This window comes from Herpailurus yagouaroundi, unplaced genomic scaffold (assembly GCF_014898765.1).
Source record: "Herpailurus yagouaroundi ecotype Mexico unplaced genomic scaffold, PumYag 77, whole genome shotgun sequence".
Lineage (NCBI taxonomy): Eukaryota > Metazoa > Chordata > Mammalia > Carnivora > Felidae > Herpailurus > Herpailurus yagouaroundi.
The window spans coordinates 51,736,535-51,759,991 of NW_024412388.1; the positions used below are offsets into that span (position 1 = coordinate 51,736,535).

General features: G+C 37.8%; 1 protein-coding gene across 10 annotated transcripts in view; it reads right to left on the bottom strand.

The window, feature by feature from the left end:
• Window positions 1-23,457, bottom strand: part of DOCK7 (dedicator of cytokinesis 7) — a 231,470-nt gene that overhangs the window by 180,328 nt on the left and 27,685 nt on the right. For all 10 annotated transcript variants that reach the window (XM_040470459.1, XM_040470458.1, XM_040470457.1 and 7 more), the window contains exons 3-7: window positions 14,838-15,013; window positions 14,581-14,649; window positions 9,426-9,555; window positions 9,118-9,330; window positions 8,688-8,773 (exon numbers count right to left, since the gene is read on the bottom strand). In XM_040470459.1, coding sequence (XP_040326393.1) covers window positions 8,688-8,773; window positions 9,118-9,330; window positions 9,426-9,555; window positions 14,581-14,649; window positions 14,838-15,013 — 674 coding nt within the window. The remainder of the gene's footprint in view (window positions 1-8,687; window positions 8,774-9,117; window positions 9,331-9,425; window positions 9,556-14,580; window positions 14,650-14,837; window positions 15,014-23,457) is intronic.

The following is a 23,457-nucleotide window of genomic DNA, read 5'->3' on the forward strand; positions in this document are numbered from 1 at the left end:
TTTCTACATCTGTGCTATACCATCTATGCTACCCCTCCTTCTGAAACACTTTTGCAAGTATATCTTTCAGTCTAAATCAACCACTACTTCCATTAGGTAATTTCATATATTCAATGTGAAAAACTAAGAAAACACATTAAAAATTTCAGAGAAAAACAGGAGCATACAAAATTCCACCACATGGAGAGAACCAAAATTAACAGTTTCAGTGCCTATCCGTCTAGACTTTTGTCTATGTATAATTGCACTTGGTAAATGGATTTATTTTTTAACATTTATTTACTTTTGAGAGAAAGAGACAGAGTGTGAGTGGGAAAGGAGCAGAGAGAGAGGGAGACACAATCCAAAGCAGGCTCCAGGCTCTGAGCTGTCAGCACAGAACCCAACATGTGGCTCAGGGCTTAAACCCACAAGCCGTGAGATCATGACCCGAGCTGAAGTCGGACGCCTGACTGACTGGATCACCCAGGTGCCCCAACTGGATTTTTTTTTTAAATGAAGTGTGTCACTGTATATTTAGTAGTCTGCTTTCTCAACTTCATATTTTATGGGTATATTTCCCTGTCATAAATATTAATCTAACCATGCTTTTTAATGTTCAAATACAAATTTTCACTATATGAATATGTAAAAATGTATTTTATAACTGTATGCTTAAATCAAGATGTCTAATTTCATTTCCAAGAACTTGACTTACATACGGTAAACACTTAGTAACTATTTGCTGAATAAAATAATATGTGGGGCACCTGGGTACTCAGTCAAATACCCAACTCTTCATTTCAACTCAGGTCATGACCTCACAGTTGTGAGGTCAAACCCCATGTTGGGCTCCACACTGAGCATGGAGCCTGTTTGGGATTCTCTCTCTATCTCTTTCTGTCCCTCCCCCACGACTGCACACTCTAGCTCTCTCTCACTCTCTCTCTCTCTCTCAAAATAAATGAATTAATTAAAAATATTTTAAAAAAGGGAATAATATGTAACATGAGGTTAACTAAAACTCTAGAGCAGTGATCCTCAATAAAGGATGATTTTTCCCCCAATAGGACATTTGGCAATGTCTGGAAGCATTTTAAGTTATCATTACTGCAGGAATATTACTGATATTTAGTGAGTAGAGAGGCCAGGGCTGTGGCTAAACATTCTGCATTGTACAGGAGAGCCTCTGACAACAAAGAATTATCCAGACAAAAATGTCAATAGTGCCAAGGTTATAAAAACCCTGTTCTACATTGTTCATTTTTTTTTTTTATCATGAGAGTATCAAAGTCTTTACAGGAGATAACACACAGTCGCATTTGGTTGAGTTGAATGAAGGGGGATTCACAAAGATTCCGATAAGATTTAGGAAAACAACTAGAGAGTACAATTCTCTGGAGACAACAATCGCAGGGAGTCATTACCAATCCTTGACCTAAAGGAGACCTTAGAAGTGGTAAACCAAAACTGAGAAAGAACAGGTATACAAGGGGCTTTCACAGAAACACTGGCTTTTGGAGGAGAAGGCAACCAATCAACATGACCTAGCAGGGAATGAGTAAAAGGATATAAGTAAATACCACTGATTTCACTCTCTTCCATCCTCTGACTTCTGCTGATGTCTCTCTTAGCAGAACCCAACCCAGAAGCCAAAAGAATAGAAATTTTGGTGATACTGTCTACATGGCTCAACCTCTACAAAGCATACTGTACAAACTCTCTAACACTTGTTACTGTCACTCTTTCTGATTCTGCAACTTCAGTGGGTATCTGTTATCACACTGGACTTTTTTTTTTATATATATATTTTTTTCAACATTTATTTATTTTTGGGACAGAGAGAGACAGAGCATGAACGGGGGAGGGGCAGAGAGAGAGGGAGACACAGAATCGGAAACAGGCTCCAGGCTCTGAGCCATCAGCCCAGAGCCCGACGCGGGGCTCGAACTCACGGACCGCGAGATCGTGACCTGATTGAAGTCGGACGCTTAACCGACTGCGCCACCCAGGCACCCCCACACTGGACTTTTAATATGCATCTTCATCTATTTATGACCACACAGACACTCTCTTTTGGACCATTTTTCTATTTTTTGTTTGGCAGTTTCCTCATCTATTTACACTTCTTTATGCATTCTGTATACAGATGCTTTGTCAAGTGAATGTATTGAAAACATCTTCTCCCTCTGTATGACAGAGAAAGATAGAGAAACAGAGAGACACAGATATCCAACTGTTCTGCCAATTTATTGAAAAGATTACCTTTCCCAACTGTCTATATAGTTGTCTCCCCTTTTCTGCAAAAAATATGTTCTAACACCTCCCATGGATGCCTGAAACCTTGTAGACAGTACTGAAACCCATATATACAATGTTTTTTCCAATGCATACGCTACCTGTGATAAAGTTTAATTTATACTTTAGGCACAGTAAGAGATTAACAACAATAACTAATGACAAAACAGAACAACTATAACAACATACTTTAATAAAAGATATGTGAATGCAGTCTCTCTCTCTCTCTCTCTCTCTCTCTCTCAAAATACTTTACTGTATTATATTAATCCTCCTTTTCCTTACAATGATATGACCTGATAAAATGTCTACATATGAAATCAACTGAGGTAAATAACACAGACATTGTGACATAGAGTTATGCTATTACTGATCTTCTGATAAGTCAGAAGGATCATCATCTGCGCCTGGACAGCAGTTGACCACTGGTAACTGAATACATGGAGAAGAGGGGGCTACTGTAGTGCCACTGTAATTGTAAATCAAAAATACACACATAGGTCTATTTTTTAGCCCTAGTCCATTGGACTAATTTTCTAATTGTATGTCAGTGCTATATTGTCTTCATTAGCTTCCGTCTTAGGTAATTAGCTTACTGTAGCTTTATACTAAGTATTAATACCTATTTTTTGTAAACTGCTTCAAAACTTCCCTGCCTCCTTTCAGCCCTTTGCATTTTCATATAAATTTTAGATTCAGATAAAATAAGCAAAAATGGATCAAAGATAAGAGAAATGTTAACTGCTTATTCAGAAAACGAGTATCCTATTTTGTAATTTAGCACCATAAAATTCATGCATAATAACTTTCTCTATGATATTCTTGGACAGTAAAGATCCCTATTGTTAGTATGATGAACAAAGGTTAAAAGTCTTGAGGAAACAACAAGTGTGCTTCACATTAAGAAAAGCTACTAATGCATGACAAGAATATTTTAAATGAGATACATCATTTCATTTTTTTCTTTAATGTTTCAAAAGGCTCTTCCATTATACAAAGGGACTGCCATGGTTGTATTTTTTTTTCTTTTCTGTTTTTAAATGTATACCTCCCATACATTCAGTATGAAAACTTAAAAAACGCATACTATGCTACTCCCAGGCAACCAAACATACACGTGCTTGAGTTTGTCAAGAAATACTATTTGAGCACCAGATACTCAATGCAAGTGCACCAAGCTGCAAAAAAGGTTGCTTTTTTCCCCCACTGTTAAGTGCTCATTTATTTGAAATGTTGAGAATTCAAAAAACACTTTTTAAAAAGGCAACTTCTTAAAATACTTATTTCTTTTGAGAGAGCAGGAGAGGGGTAAAGACAGCGGGAGAGAGAGAATCCCAAGCAGGCTCTGCGCTGTCAGTGGAGAGCCCGACATAGGGCTTGATCTCACAAGTTGCAAGATCAGGACCTGAACTAAAATCAAGAGTCAGGTGCTTAACCAACTGAGCCACACCGGCGCTCCAAAAAAGCAATTTTTAATCACTCCAAGGCCTACCAAAACACACTACTGACAAAATTAGGGTGAGACCCTAAGCCTAAAAGACTGGTGTCTTTATAAAAAGAAAAAGAAACACCAGAGAACTTTCTCTCTTCATGCAGGAACAAAGAAAAGGTCATATCGGGGAACAAGAAGAAGATGACCATCTACAAGCCAGGAAGAGAAGTCTCATCAGAAACCAATCCTACCAACACCTTGAACTTCAACTTCCACTCTCCAGCACTGTGAGAAAATAAATTTCTGTTGTTTAAGCTACCCAGTCTATGGTATTTTATTATGGTAGTTGGAACAAACTAATACAGGTATGAAGTTTCTCTCTGGGGTGATGAATATGTTCCAGAATTAGTCACAGCAATAGTTGTACAACTCTGAATTTACTAAAAACCACTGATGTTAGACTTCTACGGAAGATGGTGGAGTAGGAAGACCCTAAGCTCACCTCTTCCCATAGATAACACCCACATAAGTGTAAATAACCCAACCCAAAGACTGGTAGAACAGACTCTCCACAGCTAAATGTAGAGAAGAGGCCACATCAAAGGAAGGAGGAAGAGCACGTGAGGAGCTAAATGAACCCATAGGACCATCCACAGGAGGGAAGGAAACAGTAAATGCAGAAAAAAATGAGACTCTCACTAAGCACCCCGGCACAGGGAACCCAGAGGGGCAGACAAATAACATGTGACTTTGAAAATCAGAGAGGCCAGGGGTGCCTGGGTGGCTCAGTCAGTTAAGCATCCGACTTTAGCTCAGGTTATCTCATGTTCGTGAGTTCGAACCCTGTGTCGGGCTCTATGCTGACAGCTCTAAGCTGGAGCCTGCTTCAGATTCTGTGTCTCCTTCTCTCTCTGCCTCTCCCCTGCTCATTCTCTCTCTCTCTCTCTCTCTCTCTCTCTCTCTCTCTCTCTCAAAATAAAATTTTTTTTAATTTTTTTTTTTTTTTTTTAATCAGAGAGGCCAAATTTTGTGAGTTCTTACAGTGAGGCTAAACACCTCGAATTTTAAAAATCAGCCAGGAGGGCAAAATGAAACTGAGTTCCCACCCTTAATGAGACAGCACAACAAACAGTCCCTCAGATTTTACAGCACAGAAGTACCACCTTGAAAAATTCCTGTTGTATTCAGGAGGAAGATTTGTTTACTAATCTCAGAACATTGCTGGAGGGGCAGGGATCATTGAGAGACTTCTCCAGGAGCAAAGGAGCTGGTGGGTGCCTTTTCCCTCCCTGATGCCCCAACCTAAATATCTGCAGGAACCAGCATACTGCCAACACCTGCACCTAAACTGCTAAGAGCACACCATGCCTCTGCATTCTCCTGCAGACCTGCCCCCTGCAATATCCCTTGGCAGAACCCGTCCAAAGCGGTGCCACAAGCCTGACAGTGTGCAAGCAGCCCTGATAGGAGCCAACACTACTATAAAGTGACTCCTACCCTGGGAAGAGAGAAAAATAACCAAACATACCAGTCCCCCTGTGGCCCCAGCAGGGGGCTGGGGGCAGACAGCTGGTCTGACTGCAGGCCTTGTCCACCAACGAAAGCTTCTCAGGAGACAACATGGAAGGTGTCTGGCAGTTTGGTGCTGCTACATTTCTGGCAAATACCTGGTCTGACTCAACTTAAGCCCAAGGTGACCTTAGATTCACCCACTAACAACAAAGGGACAAAATCCTGTCCACAAGAGGCAAAGAAAACCATCAAAGATGACAAACTAAAGGCAAAAGCAGCTTAGCCCTGACAGGACACCTGAATGACACATAGGAGACCTCCTCAATCACCCAGGATCTGGTGAACAGGGGATACTACACTGCAGGGCATTACAAGACCTCTTCTTAAGGCCACTACTTGAAAGAGCAGGAGACATAGCCAACTTTCCTAACACACAAAAACAGACACATAGAGTTAGACAAAATGAGGAGACAGAGGAATTTGTCACAAATGAAAGAAACAGGACAAAAGAGAGCTAAACGAAACTGAAATAAGTCATATGCCTGACAGAGAATTTAAAGGAATGGTCATAAAGATACTCACAGAACTTGAGAAAAAGTGGAGGACCTCAGTGAGACCCATAACAAAGAGATAGAAAACATACAAAAGAACCAATCAGAGATGAAGAATTCAGTAACTAAAACTAAAAAGATGGAATAAATAGAAGACTAGAGGGAAACAGAGGAAAGGATTAGTGACCTGGATTAGAGGATTAGAGGACTGAGAAATGGAAAGCAATCAAGCTGAAGAGGAGAGAGGGAAACAAAATAATAAAAAATGAAGACAGACTTAAGGAACTCAGCAGCACCATGCAGCATAATAACATCTGCATTACAGGAATCCCAGAAGAAGAGAAAGGAACAGGGGCAGAAAATTTATTTGAAAAAATAATAGCTGAAAACTTCCCACATCTGGGGAAGGAAACAGAAATCCAGATTGAGGAAGCACAGAGAGCCCCCAACAAAATCAACCCAAGGAGGTCCACACCAGACACATTGTAATTAAAATGGCAAAAAGCAGCGATAAAGCAGAGAATTTTAAAAGCAGCAAAAGAAAAAAGTTACATACATACAAGGAAAACTCCATAAGGCTACCAGCTGATTGTTCAGCAGAAACTTTGCAAGCCAAAGGGAATGGCAAGATATATTCAAAGTGCTGAAAGAAAAAAACCTGCAGCCAAGAACACTTTACCAGCTATCATTAGAACAGAATGAGAGTAAAGAGGTTCCCAGACAAATAACAGTTAAAGGAATTCATGACCACTAAACCAGCCCTACGAGAAATTTTAAAGGGGATTCTTTGAGAGGAAAGACCATAAGCAGGAATAAGAAAAGTAGGAAGCACAAAAGCAGCAAAATTAAATATATCTGTAAAACTCAGTCAAGGATCCACAAAATAAAAAGATGTAAAGTAGGATACCTTTTATAAACATAGGTGGGGGGGTGGTAAAGAATGGGTTCAAACTCAAGCAACTTAATATAGACTGCTTAGTCATAAGATGTTATACACAAACTTAATTGTAACCACAAATCAAAACCCAGTAACAGATATGCAAAAAATAAAGAGCTAGGGATCCAAGTATATCACTAAAGAAAGCTAGCAGGGGCGCCTGGGTGGCTTGGTAGGTTAAGCGTCCAACTTTAGCTCAGGTCATGATCTCATGGTCCGTGAGTTCGAGCCCCGCGTCAGGCTCTGTGCTGACAGCTCAGAGCCTGGAGCCTGTTTCCGATTCTGTGTCTCCCTCTCTCTCTGCCCCTCCCCTGTTCATGCTCTGTCTCTCTCTGTCTCAAAAATAAATAAACGTTAAAAAAAAAATTTTTTTTTTAAAAAGCTAGCAAATCATGAAAGAAGTGAGCAAGAGAAGAAAGGAACAGAGAGAATATAATCCTAAGTGAAATAATTCAATCAGTGAAAGAGAAAATCCATATGATTTCACTCATATGTGGAATTAAAAAAAAAAAAAAAAAAAAAACAAACAAAAAACCAGAAACCAAACTGTTAACTACAGAGGACAAACAGATAGTTACCAGAGGGGAGGTGGGTAGGGAAGGAGGATGGGTGAAATAGAAGGGGTTAACTGTACACTTATCATGATGAGCAATAAATAATATACAAAACTGCTGAATCACTATATTGTACACCAGAAGATAATACTGTATGTTAACTATATTGGAATTAAAATTTTTAAAGTAAATAAAAACAAATAAACCACTGACTTTAAAAGGGTGAATTTTATATTTAAATTATATCATAAGAAAGCTGTCAAAAAAAGCAAATAAAAAAACAAAAAAAGAATATGATATTCAAAAGACTCAATGCACTAAAGCCCCAACAACTTTCTACATAAATCTAACTAAATACATAATGCCTTAGCTTTCAAAGGAAGAAAACTGCCTAAGTTATCCAGACACGGAAGTGGTCTGTCCCTATGAGTTGCTCCTTTTAGAAAGTTCTACGTATTAAAATTTCCTTTTTCTTAAGTCAGAACTGGTAATTAACCATAATATTAACATGATACAATGAAAACAGCATCGAGGTGTTTTGGTTTTTTTTTTCAGTTACTGGGTGCAAAACAGTGAGCATGCCAGTCAGTTCACTTCTGCTAATGCTTTTGAATCTTGATTTCCTCATTTGTAAAATGAAGAAAATAATATATACCTTATAGAATTACACTGAAGACAAGATGAGTTAAAATAGAGAAATTAAAATAAAATAAAGCACTTTGTGAAGAATATAAATTCAGGACATTATCACTTCGATGATGTTAGATCAGAAGTCATTTAACTTTTTTACATAAAGAAAAATATATAGGGGCGCCTGGGTGGCGCAGTCGGTTAAGCGTCCGACTTCAGCCAGGTCACGATCTCGCGGTCTGTGAGTTCGAGCCCCGCGTCAGGCTCTGGGCTGATGGCTCAGAGCCTGGAGCCTGTTTCCGATTCTGTGTCTCTCTCTCTCTCTGCCCCTCCCCCGTTCATGCTCTGTCTCTCTCTGTCCTAAAAATAAATAAACATTGAAAAAAAAAAAATTTAAAAAAAAAAAAAGAAAAATATATAAACTCAGAATCTTCAAAACACCCACAAAGCCTTAAAGTATCTTTAAGGGAAAAGATACTTTGCCTTTATATTCCCCAAGCCAAGTACAGTGTCTGGTAAACACAAGAAATTCAGCAAATTTTTGTTCAACTTTTAAGACTAATTATATAGCTGTGACAAAAAGTCATCTTCACCTGTGAGCCAAAAATGTTCTTAAAGCTTACCTTCATACAATAGTTTTAATGCTTAGTAGCATTTAAAATTACGTACAGAAGAACAATACTTCTCAAAAGGACACAAATACAAGCATAAAATCTACTAGGATTTTGTTATACTAATACTCAAAATGTTATTTGAAAAATAAAAGCTATACAGTAAACAAAATAAATACTCACTTGAGTGATAAACATTTTACAAGAAGTCTTTGACCAAAATGCTCTTTGGGCACATCAGGAACACTAAGTCGTTCTATTGGCTCTTCCTACAAATTGACAAGCAATACTAAAATGAACATTCTTATCATATGTCAACCCTTTATAATTTTCTAAAAACTTATTTTATTAATCTAATACTTTTAGTCTTCACAACTGAGCAGAGAAAATAAGGACCAATTTACCCTCAAAGAGAACTCATTAGATCCTAAATGTGCTCAATTCATAGAAATTATATTATTATATATTAAGCATAATATATATATTTCATTTACTAAAAGTTATACCTATGTTTCAGTTGTTTTATTCCCTATATTATTAGAATACTTTATGTGATATTCCCAAAATATCTATCTTAATAATTATCTGCTTCTTTATATATAAACATCTATACCTCATCTGGTGATGGATGCAGAGCAAAGAGTTCCTTGTGACGGTTTGATTTCCTTTGGTCATCATTCTGACGGTCTATTTCTTCATTGGGTGTTCGATCAAGTAAATTAGGAAGCAGAGCATCAGGAAGCGAATTTTTCAAGTCAAAAATACTGCAGGCCCAGCTACCCCTTGGAGTATCATCTATTGACATTGAACGTCTTTTAAGATCATCCTGTCATGCAAAACATTAAATATATTAATTAAGAAATTAAAAAATAAACTACTTTAAAATAATTTCTTGTAATAATTTAAAAATAAAAGTATTACTTGCTCATCCTGGTAGCTGTTGCCATCTGGAGCTTCATCAGATTCAAAGACCTGTTTTGGCAAACCTTTTTGCCTTTCTTTCTGTTTATCTAATGTATTAGGATTAAATCCTGTTCCCAGTTTATGATATCTATTCAAAATAAAATAGTTAAATACATATCAGTTTTTGGAAATTTTTCATTTTCATCACGATGTAATAAGCCCACTGTTCTCTGTATTACTTCTTTACATTAATAAGGATACATCCCAGCAGTTTTGATTGTGTCAAACATTTAACTAGAGTGATCGATCAGGAAGACTTCCATTCACAGCTCCTTTATTTCAACTAGAGAACAGATAATGAGATTCCAGAAGTAAATTATATTCTCCTTCTTTCCATGGGAACCATGTATATATAACTTAAGCTGTACTTTCAATTCAGAGTTGTACTTTCAATTCAGAGAACTTTTTTCTTTTCAGTAAAAAGAAAGAATGAGAAACCAGGTTAAAGAATAAAATGAGAGAGTAGAAAATATGTATTACATTCATAACAATGTAAATTTTTTAAAGGCAGAAAAATATAAAGCACTGAATCTTAAAATTTCAAATAGCCAAAAAAGTTCCTATATCTCATTATGTATAAATGATCTTAAACAAGCTAAAACTGCAGACTTTAAAAAAAATTTTTTTAATGTTTATTTTTATTTTTGAGAGAGTGAGAGACAGAGCGCAAGTGGGGGAAGGTCAGAGAGAGAGAGGGAGACAAAGAATTTGAAACAGGCTCTAGGCTCTGAGCTGACACAGGCTCAAACTCAGGAACAGGGAGATCATGACCTGAGCCGAAGTTGGATGCTCAACTGACTGAGCCACCCGGGTGCCCCTAAGGCTGCAGACTTTTAAAATGAAAAACAGCAAGATCTCCACCACTGTATACATATATTACGTAACAATACGTAACATATATTGTTACGTAATATATGTATTAGACTTAGAATAACTCTGAAATTAATGTAACCTTCTTGCCTAAAAACCCAATATCCAAGAGCATTCAACAGACACCAAGATCCAAGAGCAATTACTGTTCCACACTTCATATAGCCCAACTGGGGAAATTTTTAATTGGAGCAAAAACAATTATGATTACCAGAGGATGATATGGTTCTTGCCACCAGTGAATTTATGAAATAGTAAGGAATCACACTTGATATGAATCATTCATATTGTGTCTTGTTGTTAAAGATATTAAAATAGCAGCTACACGATCATATCACTGCATAATCACAAAATAAAAGATAGCATTTTCCTCTGGAAGAACTAAAATAATGATATTCAGTGTAATAACATAAAAGGTATTACTCAAAAGCAGATGTTTTACTCTTTCATGAAATTTTTAAAGTGCCTTAATTTGTGAAGTTGCATGTCTAAGCTGCTCTAATAAAAGAAATGTGTTGCATTCTGCCTCCTTTATGTCCTAAAAAATTAATTGGCAGTATAAAATTCAAAAGAGCTGAGAATGACATGATTCATGATCAATACTCTTTTTTCTTAAAGCTTCTTTTTTTTAAGTTTGTTTATTTATTTATTTTGAGAGAGAGAGAGAGAGAGAGAGAGAGAGAGAGAGGATCCCAAGCAAGCTCTATGCTGTCAACGCAGAGCACAACACAGGGCTGGAACTCATGAACTATGAGATCATGACCTGAGCCGAAACTAAGAGTCAGATGCTTAACTAGCTGAGCCACCCAGGTGCCCCAATCAATACTCTTATAAATTAACACTCTGACCTCCGGCTGGTTGCTATGATAAGACTCTACAGGATTACCCATCCAACCCCATACACACACCACCATTGTTATGACCTCATATCTCAGCATTCTCTCCCTCATTTATTCTATTCCAGTCACATTGACCTCTTTGCTATTCTTTGAACACCCCTAGCATGCTTCCAGTATGGATCCTTTGCATATGCTGTTCTCCCCTCTGCCTAATACATTCCTGAAATCCAAAGGGCTCACTTCCTTACTCCCTTCAGGTCTTGGCTCAAATTCACCTTATTAGTAAGGTCTCTTCTGATTAGTTCTACAAAGTAGGAAATTCAGCCCCTCTTCTTGGCTCTCCCCATCCCCCTCACCCTACGTTTTTTTTCTCCATAAGAGTTACCTCCACCATACCTTTTGGCTTACTATTCCACCCTTTGGTCATGATGTCCACTTTGCCAATAAGACCATCTGCTGAGTTTTTTATATGTTTTCGCTGAATAAAATATTAATTTCCAAAGATAACTAGTTGATTTTTACACGATTACCATATCCTTTCATGTCTCCTTGAGGATATATATATGTTTTAATGTTTATTTATATTTGAGAGAAAGAGAGACAGTGCACGAGCAGGGGAGGAGCAGAGAGATGGACACAGAATCCAAAGCGGGCACCAGGCTCTGAGCTGTCAGCACAGAGCCCGGCGCAGGGCTCACACTTACGAGCCGTGAGATCATGACCTGAGCTGAAGGTGGACATTCAACTGACTGAGCCACCCAGGCGCCGCTCTATTGCCAACTTTCAATTGTTAGTTCTGTTATTTGTAGTTTGATAATTCTTTTGAAGCATGCTGATCTTCATCAAATAGTTGGCAATTTTGGGTTCTGTGTTCATTTTTAAATTTATAACCCCATATCTGTCTGGAAATACTGTATCTGCCTCACTCACTCCATATCCGGTGGTTGTGGAGAAGAAGCAAATCATGCTGCCAGGCAGAATCTGCCAGTATCTACTTTTCCGGGTATGAAGCGTTCCTTCTTCTTCCATGGCATGCCCACCCTGGCCACTACGTTAACAGCTCAAGACCCATAATAGATGCTCTAAAAATGAGGCAGAGGGGCGCCTGGGTGGCGCAGTCGGTTAAGCGTCCGACTTCAGCCAGGTCACGATCTCGCGGTCCGTGAGTTCGAGCCCCGCGTCAGGCTCTAGGCTGATGGCTCGGAGCCTGAAGCCTGTTTCCGATTCTGTGTCTCCCTCTCTCTCTGCCCCTCCCCCGTTCATGCTCTGTCTCTCTCTGTCCCAAAAATAAATAAAAAACGTTGAAAAAAAATTTTTTTTAATAAAAAAAAAATAAAAATGAGGCAGATACCTCTGCAGCAGCCACTCCTGTATAAACAGGGTACAGGGGATTTCAAAGTAACCGAATGTCAAACAGTTACCCAAGGTCTCCCTTCCATTGCCTCAATTCACTGTTTCTGAGCTTAAAGTGCTACCAAGGCTTCTTCATATATCTTCTCCTTAGATTATTCTGCATTATGGCTTCCTCTTATGTTCCAATCACACCTATCTTCTATCTTTCAGGGATACTTTAAAACTTGTAGTCCAATAAAAGTACCCCCTTTGCCATTTACTATACCGCCAATAATAAATAATATCTGATGTAACAGAAAAAATGTAAGCATTAGAATCTGATGCTCCTAGCTTCTAATCTTGGCTATCCTATTTTCTGGTTGTGGGACCTCAAAGACGTTACTTAACTGCTCTGAGCCTGAACAATCTTATCTATTGGAAACTTAACTGAGATAAAGTGCCCAATAAAATGCCCTACACATAGTAATTACCCAAAAATGTTAACTACCTTACCTCTTTGTCTAAACCAAGGTCAGCACCCCACGATGGGAGTTAAGTAGCAGACTCCATGATTCTGAGATTAATGTTTATATTATATTAAGATTTCTGATTAGAAGTTTTCAACATACATGCATAGAAGTAAAGATTTTTGAGTTATTTGACAGAGAAACAGTTTTATTCACTAATAAATCTAGTTATTGAAATCCTTATCAAAATTGTAAGTTCATAAAAACAGCTCTTCTTTATAAAGGGTAACAGACTGGCTTTTATTAGGTCACACTAAAACTAAAAAGCATGTCAGCAGTATCCCCAAGTGATGCTTAACATAATATTAAACCCAGTGAAATAAGACAGCAGCCGTAAGGACAAAACAATAAGCAAAGGATACATCACTGTTGCTAGTACAAGTTAGCACAGATAACTTCATTTTTGAAAACTATGTCATAACAGAATTCTCCACTACTTCAGTCATTATATTTCCTTTAGAAAAATAAAATAAGGCTAAGAATTTTCAGTATGAAGACTTTTAATTATGCAAATTAAAATTAGCAAAGGAAACTTTTATTTCTTAATCTGATTTGATATCTCAAATACCATCCATTAGAAAAATAAATTTTGTGGGAGAACAAAACATTATTTTTTAAAAATATTTACCTGATTAGACGTACAAGTCAAGGATCTATAAATATTTAGTTAGTTAATAAAGGGTAGAGGCCTTTCAAACAGCTTGATCTAGAAAACAGGCTATTCATGGGGCGCCTGGGTGGCGCAGTCGGTTAAGCGTCCGACTTCAGCCAGGTCACGATCTCGCGGTCCGTGGGTTCGAGCCCCGCATCAGGCTCTGGGCTGATGGCTCAGAGCCTGGAGCCTGTTTCCGATTCTGTGTCTCCCTCTCTCTCTGTCCCTCCCCCGTTCATGCTCTGTCTCTCTCTGTCCCAAAAATAAATAAACGTTGAAAAAAAAAAAATTAAAAAAAAAAATAGAAAACAGGCTATTCAATTTAACGTAACTATTTAAGTTTCAATAAACTGGATTCTTTTTGAGAAATACAAATTATTCATCAATACCTACCCATGAATTCCCAAAAGAATTAGACTATAAGTTATTATAATTATATATTATTAGTTATTAATGACCTATGATAATACAGAAATACTACTGACAAACATATTGTTTTACAAGGAAAGTAAGTGAAGTAAGCAGCCGTAACTGCAGAACTCCTAAGCAGAACATATCTATAAACAAAAGGTTCTTCTTGCTTCTTCAACTGTTTTTTCAAATGAATTTTCAGGTCTCATAATTTTTTTTTTTTTAAGTTTTATTTATGTTTGAGGGAGAGCAAGTGGGAGAGGGACAGAGGAGGGTCTGAAGAGGGCTCTGCATTGACAGCAGCAAGCCCAATGTGGGGCTTGAATTCATGAACCAGGAGATTATGACCTGAGCTGAAGTCAGAAGCTCAACCAACTAAGCCACCCAGGTGCTCCAGGTCTCATAATTATTATTAATCTACCTTAATACATTTATACATCCTACTCAGTATTTTTTAATGTTATAATAAATATATGACTTACTTTCTGATCACAATTGCCCAGTCTTCTGTATAACTTCTTATACAATCTCTAACATGTGGATCCATTTCACTATTTCAAAAAAGAAAATACATTAGTAATTTAGTAAGGAAAGCATTGATGTCTGTGAATTTGGTTGGTGCAGTTCATGGTCATATAATAGGAAACACCACCACCACAAGAAATATGACCCAAGTAAAATCAAGAAAGGTAATCTTTCCAGTTACACTAAAATCAAAAATAGATAAATGTCTCCTTACCTTTCTTCAGGTACAGCTGAAACAAGGGTTCTACAGTCCCTAGGATTATAAACAACTTCAATGTCATCTGGAGGGAATTCAATCAAATCCCTTAAAGGCCCAGAATCCACAGCTAAAGGATGAGTAATGAGGTATTCTTCCAAATCCACCGGATCCACTGCTTCAGTAAGGGGCACCTATTTTATAAAGAGGGATGGGTGTGAGAGGTGAGTAGAAAAGAAGAGGTGGATGTGAAAATTTTACACTTTAAGCAAAAGAAATTTATTATTTTAAAAAATACACATTTTTGTAGTCATTTCTAAACGTTACTTCTAAAATGTCAGCAGAGGGGCACCTGGGTGGCTCAGTCTATTAAGCACCAGACTCTTGTTTTCAGCTCAGGTCATGAACTCACAGTTTCTGAGATCGAGCCCCATAGTGGACTCTGTGCTGACAGCTCGGAGCCTGTTTGGGCTCGCTCTCTCTCTGCCCCTCCCCCACTCACACACGTGCATGCATACACACACACTGTGTCTCTCTCAAAATAAATAAATAAACATTTTAAAAAATATAATAAGGGGTACTTGGGTAGCTCAGTCAGTTGAGCATCTGACTTCCGCTCAGGTCATGATCTCACGGTTGGTAAGTTTGACCCCGGCATGGGGCTTGCCACTGTCCGTGCAGAGCCTGCTTCAGATCCTCTGTCCCCCTCTCACTCTGCCCCTCCCTCACTCATGCTCTGTTTCTCAAAAATAAACATAAAAAAAAAAAAAAAGGATAAAATAAAATGTCAGCAGAAGTTCAGCCAGATGCACTAAAGAAACCACAAAGTGTTGGCCGCCTTCTACTTGTTTATTCTTTGGGTCATACTATAATCTTCTGGCTTAGATTTTGCCCATTCCCCTCACATAAAATTGGTAAAGATAATTAACAGTTTTAGAATACAGTGACAAAATGCTCTTCAGAAGGATTCTTTTTTTGTTTTTTATATCTTTGAAATTGTCATTGCTAAGTTTCTAAGCAGCGCTTTTACCTTATTGGTTGTTATTGTTAATTATTCTAGTAAAACTACATTAACCAGTCTGTGGTAGGCTGAAAATGGTCCTCCAAAGATCTTCACATCCCAACCCATGGACCTTAGATGACAAAAAATAAAAAATAAATACAAATAAAAGGGTATTTGAAGATATGATTAAGGATCTTAAAATGGGGATATTATTCTGGATTATATGAGTGGGTCCTAAGTGCAATCATATGTATCTTCATATGAAGACAGAGGCTATTTGGACCACACAGAGGAGAAAGCCATATGAAGACACAGCAAAGAGAAATTTGAAGATTCTGGCCTTAGAAGTGATATGGCCTCAAGCAGCCACCAAAATCTGAATGAGGCAAGGAACTGATTCTGAAGGAAGCCTCTGAAGGGAGTGTATATAACTTCACCAAAACCTTGATTTCTTCCCACTGATATCAGGATCTGGACTCCAGTACTGTAAGAGAATTAATTTCTGTTGTTTTAAGCCACACAGTTTGTGGTAATTTGTTCCAGCAGCCACAGGAAACTAATAGTAAAAGTATCTATTAGCAATAATAGAATATTCTCGGAATTCCTTAGCCACAATGAAATTATACTTTTTAATAAGATACTCTATTTCCTATCTGACACAAGAAAAAATTTTCAAGCAAAACCATGAAGAATTAGGGGCGCCTGGGTGGCGCAGTCGGTTAAGCGTCCGACTTCAGCCAGGTCACGATTTCGCGGTCCGTGAGTTCGAGCCCCGCGTCAGGCTCTGGGCTGATGGCTCAGAGCCTGGAGCCTGTTTCCGATTCTGTGTCTCCCTCTCTCTCTGCCCCTCCCCCGTTCATGCTCTGTCTCTCTCTGTCCCAAAAATAAAATAATCGTTGAAAAAAAAAATTAAAAAAAAAAAACAAAAAAACCATGAAGAATTATATAACAAATGTGCAGTTGTAGAACAATGAAAATATGAACATGTAATTTCACAGGATGTTCAACTGGATAAAAACACTGAGACTTGCAGGTATATGTTACTAAATAGAGGTGCATTAATCTATGCTGCTTTGGACTGAACAACTAGCAACAGGTAAAGCAACATTTTAAAGACAGTTAAGTAAAACTATAAATAACTAGCATATCATAAACACTCAAAGACAGTAGCTATTATTATCATTACATGTGTTTTTATTCAAACTCTCCTAAACCCTGTAAGCTAGAGATAATCAGTATTTCAATTCTACAAATAAAGGCATTTGTGCTCAAAGAAGTCAAACTCCTGAAAATAAAGGAGCCACAAATGACAGAGCAAAATTTTAAAATGCGTCTTCAAGGGGTGCCTAGCTGGCTCAGTTGGTAGAGCAGGCAACTCTCAATCTCAGGGTTGTGAGTTCAAGCCCCACGTTGGGCATGGAGTCTACTTAAAAAAAGCGGGGGGGGGGGGTCTTCAAGTCCTTAAATTCATGGGTTTTCTCTCATAAGCATCCTATCTTACCTATTCTCTCAAGTACATAATATACTATCATGGTGTTCTTAATACAGGGAAAGAAGCAATTCAATAGGGAAATGGAATATTTTTCAACCAAATTGCTGAAAAAACTGGATATCTATATTGGGGGGAATGAATCTCCATCCTTACATCACAATATATTCAAACTGAGATGGATCATAGACATAAATATAAACACTAAAACCATAAAACTGCTAGAAGGAAACATAGGAGAACATCTTCATGATTTGGGAGTAAGCAAAAGTGTCTTAGACATGACATAGAAATAATCATAAAAGAAAAATCTTATATATCTAAAGACAGTTAAGAAAATGAACAGACAAGCCCCACTGAGAGAAAATATTCACAAAACATATTTAACAAGAGATTGGTGTCTAGAATATATGAAGAAGTCCTACATCTCGGGGCGCCTGGGTGGCTCAGTTGGTTGAGCTTCCGACTTCGGCTCAGGTCATGATCTCACAGTTTGTGAGTTCGGCCCCATGTCGGGCTCTGTGCTAACAGATCGGAGCCTGGAGACTGCTTCGGATTCTGTATCTCCCTCTCTCTCTGACCCTCCCCTGTTCATGCTCTGTCTCTCTCTCTCTCTCTCTCAAAAATAAACATCAAAAAAAAATTTTTTTTAGTATAAAAAAAAAAAAGTCCTACATCTCAATAATAACAGAACAAACCACCTCTCAAATGGGGGAGAAAAGCTGATAAGACATTCACAAAGGAAGATAGAGGAATGGCCAGTTAGCACATAAAAAAGTGTTAAACACTCAAAGTCACAAAAGACACACTTCCACTTCCTGGCAGATGGAGTAGACATATTTTTCCCTACTCTTCCCACTAATTAAAACTACAAACCCTGGACAGTCTATATAAAATAAACATCAGAAGACTCCAAGGGCAGCTGGCTGGCTCAGTCAGTTACACGTCGGACTCCTGGTTTCGGCTCAGGTCATAATCTCACCGTTTCATGAGTCTGAGCCCAGTGTTGGTCTCTGTGCTGGCAGTGCGGAGCCTGCTTGGGATTCTCTCTCTTTCCCTCTCTCTCTGCCCCTCCCCTATTCATGCACAGTCTCTGTCTATCTCGGAATAAATAAACTGAAAAAAAAAAAGACTGTATGGGGCCCCTGAGTGGCTCAGTTGGTTAAAAGCTTCTGACTTCAGCTCAGGTCATGATCTCATGGTTCATGGGTTCGAGCCCCACATTAGACTCTGTGCTGACAGCTCAGAGCCGGGAGCCTGCTTCAGCTTCTGTGTCTCCCTCTCACTTTTTTCTCCTCCCCTGCTCACACCCTGTCTGTCTGTCTCTTTTTCTCTTTCTAAAATAAACATTTTTTTCAAGACTCTAAAAGGTAGAGAAAAAGGCAAATCAGCAGGGATCTTGGAATGCAAGGAATGGCACAACAGTGGGTTACCTAAAATTTCTTTTTGCCTTATGTACTCCAGAATTGTAGCTAGAAAAGCTCACAAACCAGAAACACCAAAAAAGATGATGCAAGCTGGGGTTAGCGGAAGCCCCAACAAAATCCTGTTCTTCCCAGCCAAAGGACCAAGAAAGGGGCAACAAAGCAAAAAAGAAAAGTTTTAGACAATAATCACTCTACTGCAGCCAAACACAATGTGAAAAACTGTGGACCCACCCTATCTACACAAGCAAGGCCAAGTGGAAAGCTAGACTTCACCCTCACAAAGCTGTAACAAGGCATCCAACACTCCTCACCAAGCACGGTATCACAGAAATCAGAGGAGGGAACTAAGATTTTCATACCTCCTGGGAGGTATGAGCCTTCCACCCCCACAGTGTCAGTGGAGACCACATAGGGACTACTCATATGCAGTAATAACAAGGCACTTCTTCCTCTTACAAGGCACTTCTTCCTCTTATTGCTTATCTAAGGAGGTCTACATATAGTACAATAAAGGTAAAGGGATGGAAAGGTACATAAAATTTCTAGACTTCACCTAAATTGGTAAAATGTCAATACCAGTTTTGTGATTAAATTATGTGCATATAATATCTTAAGCAACCATTAAAAAGGCTATACAAAGATACGCAATCAATAACACTATAGATAAATCAAAATGGAATTATAAAAAATGTTCAGGTAACCCACAGGAAGATTAAAAAAAAAACAGAAAAACAAAAAACAGAGAGAACAAACAAAAGTTAAAATGGCAGACTAAAGCCCTAGCAGAATAATAACATTAAATGTAAATGATCTACATACACCAATCAAAAGAGAATGACAGAATGAATTTTAAAATATGACCCACCTGTATGGTGTACAAAATATTCACTTCAAATAAGACAATATAAGGAAGTTAAAATAGGGGAATGGAAAAAAATATACCATACAGACATTAGTCAAAAGAAAGCAGAAGTCACTGTATTAGCATCAGTTAAGTAGACTTCAAAGCAAAGCAAAGTAGTATATAAAAAGGGCCATTACCAGTGTACCTGGGTAGCCCAGTCAGTTAGGCGTCTCTTGATCTCAGCTCAGGTCATGATCTCACAGTTTGCAGAATGGAGCACAGAGCCTGCTTGGGATTCTTTCTCTCCCTCTCCCTCTCTCTCTCTCTGACCCTCCCTTCCTTGTGCACGCTCTCTTTCTCTCTTTCTCAAAATAAATAAATAAACTTTAAAAAGGGGGGGAGGACATTATCTGATGATAATAGCTATGATCCAACATGAAGACACAGCAATCTTAAAGGTGTATGTACTAAATAACTATAAATTATGTGAAACAAAAACTAACAGAACTGAAAGGAAAAATAAGACATATCTACAATTATAACTGGAAACTTCAAGACATCTCTCTCTCGACAACTGATAGACAACCAAAGAGAAAACCAACAAGGATATGGTAAAACTCAACAGCAACATCAACTAACAGGATTTAACTGACATTTATAGAACAGTCTACCCAATAACAACAGAATAAACACTCTTTTCAAAACCCCAAAAAGCATAGAGGTGCCTGCATGGCTCAGTCAGTTAAGTGTCTGACTCTTGATTTCAGCTCAGGTCCTGATCTCAAGGTCATGAGATTGAGCCCCAGGAGAGATTCTCCTATCCCTCTCCCTCAGCCCCTCCCCTACTTGCTGTCTCTCTCACAGAATAAATAAACATTAAAAAAAAAAAAAAGCCCAAAAAAGCATATACCAAGACAGACCATATCCTGAGGCATAAAACCAACCTCAACAAATTTAAAAGACCTGAAATCAGAGTGTATTCTCTGACCATAACATAATCAAATTAGAAATTAGCAAAAGAAAGATAACAGGAAAATCTCCAAACACTTAGAAACTAAATAATGCACTTCCAAATAACCTATGAGTCACAGAAGTCTGAAAAGTGAAATTTAAAAAATATACCGAACTAAATGAAAATACATAATACAATTTGTGGAATCAGGGAAATGCAACCAAAAACACAAGATACTAGTTCATATCCATCATTGGAAAACAAGTGCAGGAGAGGATATAAAGAAATTGGAAATCTTTTGAATGTTCCCAAAATATCATACCAAAAAAGAGAATTACCATATGATCTACTAATTCCATGTCTATGTACTCCACCCAAAAATTGCAAATCAAGACTCAGATTACTTGTATGCTCGTATTCATAGCAGCAATACTACCAACAGCCAAAAGGTGCAAACAACCCAATGTTCATCAACAGATGAATGGATAAACAAATGTGATATACACATAAAATGGTATATTCTTCAGTCTTAACATGGATGAAACTTTGAAGCATTGCTGAGTGAAATACACCAGAGACAAAAAGACAAATATCATATGATGGTACTTTACGTGGTACATAGAGGAGACAAATTTATAGAGACAGAAATAGAATAAATATAACTGGGGACTGGAAAGAGAGGGAAGCAGGGAGTTATCATTTCATGAGTACGAGGTGTCAGCTTGGGATAATGAAAAATTTCTGGCAATGGATAGTAGTAATAGTGGTGATAATTGCACAACATTGTGAATGTGCTTAATGCCACTGAATTGTATACCTAGAAATGGTTAAAATGATCAATTTTATGTTATGTATAGTTTACCACAATACAAATAGATACTATACAAAAAGATAGATAGATAGATGATAGATAGATAGACAGATATAAAGACACACAGACAGACAGATTTAAGTGAACCTTTTTTTTAATCTTTTTAAGTCAATGCTTCTCTGCCCAGGTATTACTTGCAGGGCAGCACACCTTTCAGGATTCAAAGTGTCACAAATGACTATTCATTGAAAATAAAGACAAAATTTGGGAGTCCTTGTATATGTCTAATTCAGAATTAATCTTCCCTCAAAGAATGACCAGCCATATCAAAAGTAAGTCTTAGGGTAGGAAAGGAAGCTATGACACTCTCTTTAAAACACTAAATATAGGATAAATGATCTTGTTTCCCAAACTCACACAGGTCACTGGCTTTCAAGGTACGGTTTTAGTTAGACTTGGATCATAGAAACAAATTTATTTTTGATACAACTATCTCTCTTCTTTCTGATGCCCAGCAGAGACAGATGCTTGGGTTAGTCTTGGAATATGGTGATGAACTGATTACAATTATAAATTATTTTGCAAGGCTCCAAGGAAAGATCCTGTATTCACTGACCCAAGGCAAGAGACTGCAACATGATTTTATAAAAGAAAGTGGCTGGGCAATACCTAGGGTTATGAGGGTGATGAGAAGCAATAGTGAAAACACTACAAAACCTCTCACAGGCAATGTTAAGATATTGTCTTATTTCAACAATCATTGTGTTGGAATTTGACATATTTAGTGCTAAGATCTCTTTCAATCCTTTCTGGTACACCATCAAAAATTCTGGTATTTGATCAGAGATTGTTTTGGGCTGGGGCAGAGGAGGATACAAGGGTGATAAGCTGAAGAGTTTCTTTTTGAGGTGATGAAAATGTTCTGAATTGACTGTGGAGACTGTTGCACATTTCTGTGAACATATTAAATCCACTGATTTTGTCAATTAAATGGGTGAATTGTTTGGTATGTGAATTAAAACTCAATAAGGCTGTTAAAAAAAACAGAATCTAATCAGTTATAGGAAATACAGAAGATAGAAGAACGAATCTATAAGGGAAGAAATTCAAAAAGGTTGAACCAGAATCTAATCAGTTACAGGAAATGATACAGAAACAAGTCTACAAAAAAGCAAACATAAAATCCAAAAGGCAGGCAATTCTATAAGACAACTAATTTGATTTTCTCAACAAGTCAATGGCATAAAATCAAACAAAGTTAGAAGCTGGGGGAGGCAGGGGCGCCTGAGTGTCTCAGTCAGTCAAGGATCTGACTCTTGGTTTTGGCTGAGGTCAACATCTCACAGTTCATGAGTTCGAGTCCCACAAAAGGCTCTACACTGACACTCCAGAGCCTGCTTGGGATTTCTCTCTACCTCTCTCTCTGACCCTCCCCACTTTGCTCTCTCTCTTTCTCACTCTCAAAAAAATAAATAAATAAAAATTAAAAAGTTGAAGAAGAAGAAGAAGAAGAAGAAGAAGAAGAAGAAGAAGAAGAAGAAGGAGGAGGAGGAGGAGGAGGAGGAGGAGGAGAAGGAGAAGGAGTAGTAGTAGTACTAGTTGGGGGAGGGAGAAAATGCTTTGTTTTTGGTTTGGTTTTAACACAAGTGATCTAAGACTAAATCCCATCTATAAATTTTATTTGGATCTCCATTTGAATAAACCAACTATGAAGATATTTATGAGATAATCAAAGAAATCTAGCATGTACTGTATATAAGATGATACCAAGGAATTACTGTTAATTTTGTTAAGTGTGATAACAGCATTGTGGTTAAGTAAGAAAATAACATTGTCTACACTAGTCTATTTCTGTGTATGTTTAAAGATTCTCATAGTTTAAAAAAGTACTTTACCAGTGAGAATGCAAGGAGAAAAATTGCAGTCATCAAGCTCTGACAACCCTTTGAAGGAACTGTGTTGCAAAGAAGAGCAAAGATATACTGGAGGCTGGGGACAGGTAGAAATGTAGGGCAAAAAAGCAGGATTTTTTTCCATGGGAAAAATAATAGTATGTTTGTATACTGATGGGAATGATCAGGAAAATAAAGAGCAAAGGTGATAAAAGAGAAG